General features: G+C 46.7%; 1 protein-coding gene across 3 annotated transcripts in view; it reads left to right on the forward strand.

Annotated features, from left to right (window-relative positions):
• MMS19 (MMS19 homolog, cytosolic iron-sulfur assembly component) overlaps window positions 1–10,562 on the forward strand; it is a 29,823-nt gene extending 19,261 nt beyond the window's left edge. For 2 of the 3 annotated variants that reach the window (XM_015415948.1, XM_015415949.1), the window contains 20 exons: window positions 95–233; window positions 789–943; window positions 1,645–1,723; window positions 1,839–1,964; window positions 2,281–2,362; window positions 3,735–3,832; window positions 4,157–4,288; window positions 4,930–5,085; window positions 6,053–6,152; window positions 6,397–6,499; window positions 6,602–6,679; window positions 6,870–6,996; window positions 7,166–7,266; window positions 7,340–7,396; window positions 7,479–7,665; window positions 8,145–8,227; window positions 8,638–8,802; window positions 8,896–8,955; window positions 9,144–9,244; window positions 9,782–10,561. In XM_015415948.1, coding sequence (XP_015271434.1) covers window positions 95–233; window positions 789–943; window positions 1,645–1,723; window positions 1,839–1,964; window positions 2,281–2,362; window positions 3,735–3,832; window positions 4,157–4,288; window positions 4,930–5,085; window positions 6,053–6,152; window positions 6,397–6,499; window positions 6,602–6,679; window positions 6,870–6,996; window positions 7,166–7,266; window positions 7,340–7,396; window positions 7,479–7,665; window positions 8,145–8,227; window positions 8,638–8,802; window positions 8,896–8,955; window positions 9,144–9,244; window positions 9,782–9,809 — 2,157 coding nt within the window. In that variant the 3' untranslated portion in view covers window positions 9,810–10,561. Of the gene's footprint in view, window positions 1–94; window positions 234–788; window positions 944–1,644; window positions 1,724–1,838; window positions 1,965–2,280; window positions 2,363–3,734; window positions 3,833–4,156; window positions 4,289–4,929; window positions 5,086–6,052; window positions 6,153–6,396; window positions 6,500–6,601; window positions 6,680–6,869; window positions 6,997–7,165; window positions 7,267–7,339; window positions 7,397–7,478; window positions 7,666–8,144; window positions 8,228–8,637; window positions 8,803–8,895; window positions 8,956–9,143; window positions 9,245–9,781 lie in introns of all 3 variants that reach the window. The other variant, XM_015415947.1, reaches the window with a different exon arrangement.
• The last annotated feature ends 1,457 nt before the right edge of the window (window positions 10,563–12,019 follow it).

Consider the following 12,019-nt stretch of genomic DNA (forward strand, 5'->3'; position numbering starts at 1 on the left):
CGGTTGTTGCATTCTCTGTGTAGTTTATATACAAGGCACACTCTTAAGTACAGAGCTGATTCTCCTTCCTTCCCTTCCTCGCCCCCGGGGCCAGGTGTTCCAGACAGCAAGCGAGAGGATTGAATCAGAGGGTCTGTCCACTTTGCGTGCTCTCTCAACATGTTTGTCCCGCTCAGTGCTCAGCTCAGATGATGAGGATCTTCTGGATTCTTTCCTTAGAGGCATTCTGCAGGGTAACCTCCACTGAAGCAGTATACCTTTGACAAGAGATGGTGTGGCGAAGTGGTTAGAGTGTTGAGTTAGGATCTGGATGACCAGGTTTGAACCCTTGCTCTGCTGTGGAAGCATACTGGGTGACATTGGACCAGTCACACACACTCTCCTAACCTACCTCATAAGGTGGCTGTTGTGAAGATAAAATGGAGGAGGGGAGAGCAGTGTTGTAAGCTGCTTTGCATCCCCATTGGGGAGAAAAGCAACATATAAGTACTTAATACAGACTGGACAGCCATTTGACTGACACTCCATTCACACAATTCTATTTGGAGTAAATGACAGCCTTGTAGAGGAAGGAGACATCTGCTCTCCTGCTTTAGAGGAAGGAGTGGAAACCACTTCTGGCGTTAACTTGGGGAAGAAGCAACAGAGAATAGACTCTCTACTAAGCTTTTAAATGCTGAAGATGAACAGCATCTTATTATAGTAAAGTACTGTTGCTTCTTGGTGGGATTTTAGCAGGGACTTGGGGCTTCTGTTATCTCTCTCATACACGCTCTTGTCTTCTTCAGATTGCAGGCACCACCTGTGTGAGCCTGACATGAAGTTGGTGTGGCCGAGTGCAAAGCTCCTGCAGGCGGCTGCAGGGGGTTCCTTGCGGGCCTATTACCAGATCACAAAGAGTGTCTTTCCATTACTGGTGGAGCAGTATAATAAGCATTTGCAGGTGAGTGGGATGGGCTTGTGCTGGAGTGGAGAGTAATGGCATTGAAACTGGGCAGCCCCAGTTGCAGATTAGGGAAAGTTTGGTTGCGACTTCTTCTGCATTTGCTTTGGCTTGTGGCCTACATAGAACAGTGATAATGCTGCAATGGTCAAGCTATCTCAAATAAAATAAAATATTATCAAAATATATATTTATCCTATGGTGTACACAATGGTGATTAAAAACATAAGATCTGAATATCAGACTGCATAGAACATCAACATGAGCTTTACATAAGCTGTAGTCGATGATTTCACATACACAGTTGATGAATATATCAAATGATCAACAAGACCACACACATTTCAGCCTCAAGGGCATTCGTCAGTGGTTAGTAATATATAGTTATTTCAACAAGACACACATTCAGAAGTGAATATATAAATCCAGACCAGGAGTTGCTTTCTCATATGTTGTGCGGTTGTTGAAAGTTTATAAAACAGGCCATGGATCCCTTCTCGTGGTAACTGCACTCACACAACAAAATCTTCAATGATATAAACAATCTGGTATAAAATTTCCAGTGCCTCTGGATGTGTGTGTTGTCCTCAACCGAGAGTTGCAATAAAGTCAGCTACATAGGGCAGTGGCCTTGATCCATGGCTGTTCTTCTGTGCTCTTGACCTGCTTAATCCAGTTTGTGTCTTCTTAATCTCTTGTAGAGTAGCCAGCATAGGACAATCTTGGAGGTGCTGCTTGGTTTCTTGGAGCTGCGGCAAAAGTGGGGTCATGAGGAAGAAGGTGCGAGTTGGCTTCCTGTTACATCTGTACTGGTGCCTCGTAACTTCTAGCATAACATTAGTTCCTAGGGCTCGGTAGCCCATTAATACTGCCTTCTTCTCTCCATCTCCTCCAGATAAGAGTCCCCTGCTTTGCTCTAAAGATGCTCTGTGCTCCATGGTGTTTTCGGCACTTGTTGAACCCAACGTGCAGCTGCAGTTGGTTGGGATCCGAGCGTTGACCTTTTTAGGATTATTACAAGGTGTGTGGCTCTCTATGTGGATTGAGTGGTGCCCCCAGGAAGTGTTATGTATTACTAAAAGATTTCTCTTCTGGTGTGTTTCTGCCTTACTAATACATACTTGCAGTGTGTAGTCTGGCATATTCTACTACATGTATACAGCCAGACAGTTGGATTTCATGCAGTTGGATCCTCTTCCAGTTTATGTTGTGCTAGCTGGCCTATATGGGCACTACAGGGATTACAGAAGGTGGTGTACAATACAGCAAGAAAGAAAAAGCAGTACTCTATTGCATGGGCAAGGAAAGAAACATGAATTCAGTCTCTCCTGTTTCAGGGCTTCTGGACCTCCCGGACATGGATAGACTTGTGAACAGCCTGGCACAGTTCATCCTTCATGAGGAAGATTCCCAGACCAGGTGAAAGGCAGGGGCAAATTTGGGCCTAGTGCTGTGGTCAGGGGGAACAGTAGGTGTTAGAGCCTGGGATTGATTCCTTCCTAACAACTGATACCATTGTGTCCTGTTACTTTTTTAAGAACTGTAAGCAGCAAACTGCAATGTCTCTTCTATTGTTCCTGATTAATGAGGGTTTAGGCTGTCAGGGTCACTTCCAAGATGTTTATGAGTACATGGAATGAACCAGATGTCATTAGATTGCGTGTTGTCTCTGTGATTGGTCACAAGCTGTCCTGTAAGATATAACATGCTATTAAAATGAGCACACAAATCCAATATCTACATTTTCTTTCTGAATAAGAATGCTAATGCATTTGAACTATCTGACTATCAAGGACAACAAACAAAACTGGTGATTCTAAATATTTACTCCTTCCTAAACAGTTTATTCTTTGTTGCAACTTTTGTTCCTTAATGGACAGTTGGTGCTATGGTTTATACATTAGTGTCTCAAAATCCAGCCCTGATGGTTAAATATAGTTCATGATACTTCACCATAGAGACTCCACAGCACCTTCTCAATCATTCTGTTGCTCAGAATTTGAACTTCTGTCTTTAGGTTGTTGCAGGTTAGCTTCTTGTGACACATTCTGCTACTGACCTAAATCTTCTGTTCAGCCCTTGACATGTAGGATGACCAAACCTGGTAGTCCTAGGACAGCTCCCAAACAGACTCGGTGACACCTTTTCCTAGTCTCTGGAAGTGGGAGCATATACCCCTGCCCACCCCCTGTCTGGTTCCCAGATGAACTCAGCTGGAATGAGCACAGAAAAGTCCAAATAATCTGCATCACTGTCTAACCCATCCTCCTGTCCAAAAAGTACTTGTAATAAATATTTTACAAAATCCAGTGCATACAACACACAGTATTACACTTTTCAAAAATTAGCTTTTCATTTATTCTATTTCAGTAAAATTGACTTGCTACATAAGGATAGGAGAGGGCAGAGCATTGAAAAACAGTTACCCCCCCCCCTGGGGTGTCTATTGGCAACATTTAGCCACAAGAATTCCTATGGCAGTTCACAACAAAAACAATAAAATGAATTAGTTACACTGAAAGGTGGCAGCACATTTGGTTTACGTGGGTGATGTGTAGCCCTTCTCCCCAGCCCTCTAATTTCATATAACCTTGGCTGCCATTTGTTATGTTTTGTAATGATAAAAAATATCATAAAAGACCTTATGCTTTATTTTTGTGTGTTTACTGTTTAGTTTTTGTAATTCAGTCTCTTTTGAAATAGCTGCTTTCTTTAACTCTGGCAATGAGTGTTTGGCTCCAGCTCTTTCTTTCGCGCTCTTACCTTTTCACCTTCCTCTTAATCCCTATAGCTTGGCTGCCATGGAGGCTGCAGGCACCCTGACTCCCTTCTACCCAGAAGCCTTCAGCAGGTGCTTGGTTCAGAAGCTCTCGGAGGGTCTGCAGTCAGGTATAGCATACTATTGGGTGGGCTTAGCAGAGGTAGGCAGAGTTCCTCCTCTGCATTACTTTACTAAGCATGTGTGAAGAAATGCCTGGTGTCTCCCCTAGTGACTACAGATGCTAACTGCAGTGTGCCTTTCACCTACCTCTCTGTAGGGTCTCTCTGGTTTGAAGCCTATGAAGTAAATCAAATGGGCAGACTAGTTTTTAGACTATGGCTGATGTTCCTTACATCTATGCTCTGGAGGGGATTGTGGTGGCACTTTGCTGGCCTGTTCTTTCAGACAAATGCTTTGCTTGGCTGCTGTGTTCTATGTGCTGCATGTTTCAGAACTACGGGAGGACAGCACTCAGTTCCAGCAGGACCGTTGCCTGCAGGCCTTGGCAGCAGTGTCCACCCACCCAAGTATAATGAAGGAGACTGTTCCAGTTCTTCTCCAGCATCTCCAGAAGGTGCAGAAAGGTAACACAAGAATTGTATGGGACAAATGTGAGCAGCTCTGGTCATTGTTTCCTAATGGAGAAGGGTAATAGGGGTGGAATACAGAAATGGCTTAGAGCCAGATTTATACGTATAGTTCCTTTGTCAGGGCAGGGACATGAACTCTGATCTGTAGGTCCCTTCCAGCCCCATAACTTTCTAATTTCTAAAGATGAGAGAAATTGGCCAAGAATGTTAGTGGAAAGCCTGGGTTGGCATGGCCTCTGGCTATCCCAGTCACAGCCTACCTCCCATTGGTGCTATGATGTCTTGATGTTCTTAAATGGCCATGGAGATTTGGAGATTGTATATCAGTAACTTCAGATTTTAAGGAATTGGTGATCACTATGACTTGTTAGATTGGTGTGGCCATTTTTAACGTGCACTAACCTGGATAGCCCATAGTAGCTCAATCTCATCAGGTCTCGGAAGCTAAGCAGGGTTGGCCCTGATTAGGACTTGGATGGGAGACCACCAAGGAAGTCCAGGGTCAAGACACAGGCAATGGAGAACCACCTCTGTTCACCTCTTGCCTTGAACCCCCTATGGTATTGCCATAAATCAGCTGAAACCTGATGGTATTCTGCATACGTATGTTTTTAATGCATTATTTTAATTTGCAGGCAGCACGCAGGCAGGTGTCCAGTCTGTGGTGTCTGTGTGCCAGAGTTTGAAGCAGATGGCATTGCAGTGCCATCAAAATGCTCAGAATTATTGGTACTTTCATCAGGCTGTGGTGCCCTGCTTGATGGGCTTAGCAGTGCAGGCTGCTATGCAAGGTAAGGTCAATGAATGGGCAAAGACTGGGGCTTTGGATCCCACTGTAAATTTCCGCTCATGGAAGGGGTGTGTACTTCTCACTGCAGACCCACAGTGGGGCCCTCATGCTGTTCCTGGGAGTCCCCAGTCTTCAAAAGAGCAGCATTTTGGGGAGCAGAAGGGGGGAAGTGAGGACATCTTGGTCTGCTGACAGAAATGCCTGTCATTGGTCAAGATTTACCACAGGATCCAAGTCATTATGCTCCCTGAATCGGACCATGCTTACAGCCTGAATCTGGGAGCAAGGGTGTTGTGTTTTATACTTTGGAGCCCAGAGTGCCAAGGAGGGACCTGGCATGACCTAAATCCATTCTTCCTAGCATCCCATGTTGGCTCCTATACTTCATTCCTGCCCTACAGAGTAGGGCTTTACCCACCTGGGGTCACTTTTCCATGGCACAGGGCCTCTACTGTTGGTTGAGCTCAAGGGGAGGGGTTGTAGCCAATGCTCCCTCTAAGCTATGGAGCCCTGTGAGCAAAATTTCTACTTTGTGAGCTACCAGCATTAAAGTTGTGAGCAGGTGATTTGGCTGCTGCATTCATTAGTTTGCTCTGGAGCCAGCCTTCCTGAGCTAAGACAAAAAATGTGTGAGCTGGAGGCTAAAAAAATGTGAACTGACTCACACTAACTCAGCTTAGAGGGAACACTGGTTGTAGCTCAGTGGTAGAACAGTTGCTTGGCATGGAGAAGGTCCCAAGTTCAGTCCCTGACCTCTCCAGTTGAAAGGTAATAGGTGATGTGGAAGACCTTTACCTGAGGCCCTGGTACCAGTCGGAGTAGACAATACTGACCTTGATAGACCCATGGACTGATTCAGCTTCACAAGTGACCTTTTTGCAGATGGCAGATCACCCCTTAAGGAAAGAGACGAGATACCCAAGTGCATCCTTCTCCTGACTCATCTATTTTTCTCTGACTGCTTTCAGAAAACACCCACACAATGTTAAGCAAAGTGCTGCTTACGGAAGAAGCCTTATCTGCCATGGTGCTGGTAATCAGCGCTGCTTGTATGTACTTAAGTCCAGAGTGAGTATTGGTTGCAGAAAAGGGCTTTTCCGGCATCCCTCCCATCTCCTAATCAACCAGTGTGTGCAGTTCCCTGTCCCAGTTTCTCTGCCTTTTCTAGACAGGGGCAGGCACTACCCTGACCTGCTAGCCAGCTTGATGCGAGTTACTGGGGTTAGGATGGGTGCTGGCAGTCTCTCTCCCTTTCCTGGGCACTTGTAGTGTGCTGTTGAGGCAGTATCCTTCCTGTTTTTCTCCATGCCAGGCTGGCTGCCCAGAGTGTCTCCAAAGCGGTGCCCCTCTTCCTAGATGGAGAGCTCTCTTTCCTCCCTGGAAACAGCTTTCCCAGCACCTTCCAGCCCTTTCAGGTGGGTTGGGTGAGTGGAGGCATGGAGGAATGTGTGCATAGAAGAATGTGGCCACTTCTTCCGGGTTCTTCAGTAGGGAAAATAATGGTGTTTCTTCCACAGGATGGGCAGCGCCCAGTTCAAACCCAGAAAAAACTTGTTGCTCTGCTCATGGCCTTTGTGTGCTCCTTACCAAGAAACGTAAGTGCTGGGAGTTGGGGAAGGGGGGTGTCATGCAGCTGAGAGAGGCTGGATCTGGCCATTCTGCATTCAGCCTGAAACGTAGGCAGCCAGTGCCGGGAGCCAGCAGATGGTGTAATTCTCCACCGCCTAGCTTGTAGGACTGCCTTTAATCTCCTCATCTTTACCCTGAGCTCTGGTTTCCCTGCAGGTGCCAATTCCTCAGCAGGACCGATTACTACGAGATCTGCTAGCCTTGAGCTGCTCCTCTGACTGTCTTTTCACTGCCACAGCCGCTGCCAAATGTTTTGCGGGCTTGGTTAACAAGCACCCAGCAGGTAACCACCGGGTGAGACAGCATGTGTCCTAATGATGAGGCGGGAGGTAAGGCACGGCTGCGATGGATGGGAAACACCAGAGCTAGGCTGTGCTGGGCTGATGTTCTTCCTGGCTTGTAGGAGATTATTCAGGAACAACAATCAGTCACTTTTCCTCTGCCCTTCTTAGGGCCTCAGTTAGATGAGCTCTTGGGAGCAGCCATGGACAAATTGGAACAAGGCCTGAATGAGGGTCCCCACAGAATCCAGGCTCTCACTCTGCTGCTGTGGGTAAGTCTCCGCCATTCAGCCACATTATCTCTGCTGCTAGGACAGAACTGAGTGTACTTCTCTCTTTGTGCAGGTGAGCAAGGCTTTGTTGTTGCGCTATCACCCACTAACCACACACCTGACTGACAAGGTGAGCTGAGGGAACGGAGAGCCGATAACCCTCCTCCTGCTCTCTCGGCTCATCTGATGAGCCCTCTCCTCCTCTTTTACAGCTGCTCATGCTCTTGGGAGACACGGTCCTTGGTCCGGCAGTGGGAGATGGCTTTGCCTTGCTCATGGCCGACTCTCCAGATGTGCTGGGCAAGAGTTGCCATGCTGACATGCGCCTCATGTTCCGCCAGCGCTTCTTCACAGAGTGTGTGCCACAGCTGGTGCAGGGTTTCCACACAGCTGCCCCTGGTGAGAACCTTCCTGGTTGTCTTGCCTTGTGAAATTAGAGAGCACGTTAAACATTCAAAATGGTCTGACGTGGTCAGAGCACTCATCTTTCATCTGCAGAATTTATGAACTTCTAGTGTGATATTCCAGACCTGCTTTTTCTATTTGTAATTTTTGTTTATATCTTGGTTTTCTCCCCATGGGGACCAAAAGCAGCTTACAACACTAAAACAAGCAGGGGGAAGGGGGAAGAGGCTTCAGAAAACAAAGCAGGGCTCCCCTCTGTCTCTTTCTTCCTCTGCTGGTAGATCTTCCTCCCCACTGTAGGCTGCACCACTTCAGCACACCTAGACCTGGGATATTCAGGTGCTGCTGAATCAAGAGAACACTTGCAAGTTCCAAGTGTGCCCAGGCTTACCTCTGTGTCAGATCCCTCTTGGCAGGGTCTTCCATGCACTTGCAGGATTGAGTTTCTGTCTGTCTCTCTCTCTCTCCCCTAGGTGTGAAAGCAAACTACTTGAAAGGCCTCTCTCATATACTCAACCACCTGCCCAAGCCAGTCCTGGTGACAGAGCTGCCTACCGTAAGTGGGGCTAATGTGGGGGGCCAGGTCCAAGGAGTTTTTGTCTGTGATGAGTTACGTAGCTATATGGGTTGCCCACCTTTTCTTTACTGAGAGCTGCTTCTGAGTACAATAAAATATCCCCAGCTATTCTCCTCCCCACCAGCATGTTCCCACGTTTTGTTCTGTCCTAAAAATGGGGCATGGACTATAAACAGTACCAGGAATGGAATTATCACCACGCAGCACAGAGAAAACTCCTATGGAGTAAAGGTTTAAGGGGGGGGGGGAGTCTAGATCAGTCTTTTTTGTGGAATACATGAGCGATTCTGTAGCTACTGTTTGTTCATGAGCCCCCCTGGTGTTGGATACCCCCTGGTGTAGCGGAAGAATTGTGGTGTGTCCCTGACTTATTTTTCTTATCTCCACAGTTGCTCCCCCTGTTGCTGGAAGCCCTGTCATGTTCTGACCATGTGGTCCAGCTCTCAACTTTGCACTGTCTACAGCCACTGTTGCTTGATGCGCCACTGGTTGTGAGTCTGCATGTTGATACACTTGTGGGCAAGTTCCTCACCCTAACAGACAGCCCAGCCATGGTGAGTCCCAGATGGCTGCTCCCCCTTGTGCAGCCACATAGTCTCCCTTTCCACCTTGGAAGTATCACTGATGGCTATTTTTTTGCATTGCAGGCAATTCGCATTGCTGCACTTCAGTGCCTCCATGCACTTGCTTCCTTGCCCACCCCAGTGGTAAGTGGTAGGAATGCCTGTGGGTAGTAACATGCTGGTTATTCTCCCTGGGTGGCGCATTCCTCTTCCGTGTATAGGGCTTGCGGAACCTATATCTGCTTCTGTCCTGTTGCCTTTACTTGGAGAACCTTGAGGAGGCGGGAGATGCTATAGGAGCCTCATTAATACATCTTTCAATTTACGGCCAGGTGATCCCCTACAAGCCACGGGTGATCCGGGCACTGGCTAAACCTTTGGATGACAAGAAGCGGCTGGTACGGAAAGAAGCTGTGACAGCACGAGGAGAATGGTGAGAGCGCTGGGGGACAGCGGAGAAACTGAGGCATTACCTCTTTTACATACCCGTATGGCTAGTATCCCTCAGTGTTTAAAGCACACCCTGTACTTTAAAGAGTGGTGGACTAAATATACAGTGCAAGTGTGACTATGTGCATGCAGGAGCAGAGAGGTTTGGATTCGTGATCTGAGATTTCTCCCCCTACCCCTCTACGGTTGTCTAATCCCAGTTATTCTTGCTCTGCCAGTTTAGTGAGAGCCAGTTTGGTGTAGTGGTTAAGTGTGCAGACTCTAATCTGGGAGAACCGGGTTTGATTCCCCACTCCTCCACTTGCACCTGCTGATGTGACCTTGGGTCAGTCATAAGCTCTGGCCCAGCTGTCCTTGAAAAAGAGCAGTTTGTGTCAGAGTTCTCTCAGCCCCACCCACCTCACAGGGTGTCTGTTGTGGGGAGGGGAAGGGAAAGGAGTTTGTAAGCCGCTCTGAGACTCCTTTGGGTAGTGAAGGGTGGGGTATAAATCCAATCTCTTCTCTTCTTCTTCTTCTGCAGGTTTCTTCTCGGGACCCCTGGCAGGTGAAGACTTGCACTGCCGATCCTGACTGACAATCTGACCTGTCCCCTCTCTCCCTGTTAAGGCATTGGCTTTGATGGCAGTGGGGGGGCTAGCTTTCTCTGCAAAGCAGCGAAACCTCTTAAGGAGGAAGACTCTCCCTTTTGTGGCCTGGCAGAGTATGAATTGCAACATGCGCGTCCAGTAGGATGGAGCAGCTAGCCACAGTTCCTGCTGCAGGGCAGTAGTATGTGGAGGCACAAAGACCCAACAGGGCGCAGTGTGTGTGGGGCCAGAAGAATAAATACACCTGTTTGCTAACAACCTTGGTGGAGAAGGTGCCTGTTGTAGAGGAAGGGAGGTGGAAGAGAGTGGCCCTCTTCGTCATGCTACATTCTTAACATACTTTCGTTCTAGCAAAAGTAAAATTGTTTTTTTCTCCTTTCATGTGATGCTAGAACATAACTCACCCCTCATCAGCTTTTGAGCCAAATCTTACTTATGCATCCAAGTTGGTGTGTGTTTTGTTTTTTTTACCCAGTTAGGTGACTCTTACAATACTGTTGTGTTTTTCTTCCCTGGGAAATACTGGCTGATGGTCATTTGAAACAGCTTCACAATTGAATAATAGGCAGTGTTTTCAGGTGGTGAGTGGGAAGAGCTGGGCTTGGGTATGTCTGAAGCTTGCTGTTGCTTCTGCCATTTCTGTTATACTGGCTGCAGAATGTGTAACCTGTTTAAAGAGACCCTAGACCGGTGGGCCCTTCTCTGTGTAGGCTCAGTATACAGGAGCAAGGCACTAGTATTATATGATAGAACTGGCAGAGGACTGATCTTCTGTGGCACTTTCCTGGATAAGTCTGGCATGCCTACCTACCCTTCTGAGGCTGCTGAACAGCATGTCAAGTCTAGTTTAAGGGATGGGGGGAGGAGAACTTTGGGCTTATATTTCAAAAAATATTACTAGTGCTAATCTGAATTTTATATATGACATAAGATACATCAGGTACACAGGACTACATTTCTTCTGCTTTGAAAAATAAATTCAAGAACACAGAGCTGCTGTAGAAGATGTGTGAGTGAAACTGCAGACCTGGCACAGGTGTGTTGGTGGAGTGTTGACAGCTGCTAGGTGTTCCACCTCAGTAATCCAGTTCATACTTTTGGCAGTGAGTGTTCCATGTTGAATCCCGCCACTTCTCATTAAAAGTCTTGGGATGTGGTGCTGGAGAAAGGCTCCCCCCCCCCATTTGAGGACTTAAGGCTGCAGGTGGAGTAAATAATACTGATATAGATCGTTATTATTTGGTCTGTTTTATATAAACGTCAGTTCTGATAAGAGAATGACATAGAGCTGACTAGAATGTCAGGAGGGTGTCATTGAGCTGCATACATTCTGTGCTTGGAATAAGGCATGAAAGTTTGCATTTGAAAGTACTCAGACTATTTTCAGAATATTTGAAGGGAGAGAGTACAAAGTAGGAAATTCTTCTCTTTGGAACCCTTACTAGATGGTTCTTTGTGTCTTGTTAAGTTAGTAACTCAGTTAATACAAAGATGCTGGGTCTCAAAATTAGTTAATACCACAATTATAGATGTGGGGTCATTAGATAGGGGAGTTGCAGAATGGGTACTACTTATGGGGTAGGGATATAACCCCTCTTCACATTTTAAGTTTTAAGTGCTCAGATTCCCTGGTGGTTATACAAAGATCAGTTCTGAAAGCAACATCTTCCTTCACCCTGTTGTACAATGAGTTCCAGCTGAGTAGTGGTAGCTTACTGTGTATACACACAACTCATGAGAGAAGGAAAGACTCTTGTTTCTAGGTGTACTACTGGGGCTAGTGTCTGTTCTTCTCAGTTAAAGGGGAAAGGAACCTGCAAAAAACAGTTGGATCAGCAATGAAAGATATCAACAGCTGCTGTATGCAACCAGCAGCTGTTAACTCTGCTTTACCATCTTATTGTCTGATAAGTGTTCATAGAGGAAAACAGGCTGTGTATCAGTCCTACAAGGCACATGTCAGCACAGTTGCATGAGCTAGAAGATCCAGCAGTTCCCTGACCAGGTTTTGCTCAACTGTTGCCATCACCCTCCTCCTTTACCCCTTTGAGACCAAGCTTAAAGACATGTTAATATTAAAATGGTTTTATTCCTAAATGTTAAAAAAATCCCTGCCTTCTTACAAGGAGAGCAGCAAGACCCTGGAATGCCAGCCTCCTTGAGAGTAAGGG

Source organism: Gekko japonicus, unplaced genomic scaffold (assembly GCF_001447785.1).
Source record: "Gekko japonicus isolate JY-2015 unplaced genomic scaffold, Gekko_japonicus_V1.1 scaffold59, whole genome shotgun sequence".
Classification (NCBI taxonomy): Eukaryota; Metazoa; Chordata; class Lepidosauria; order Squamata; family Gekkonidae; genus Gekko; species Gekko japonicus.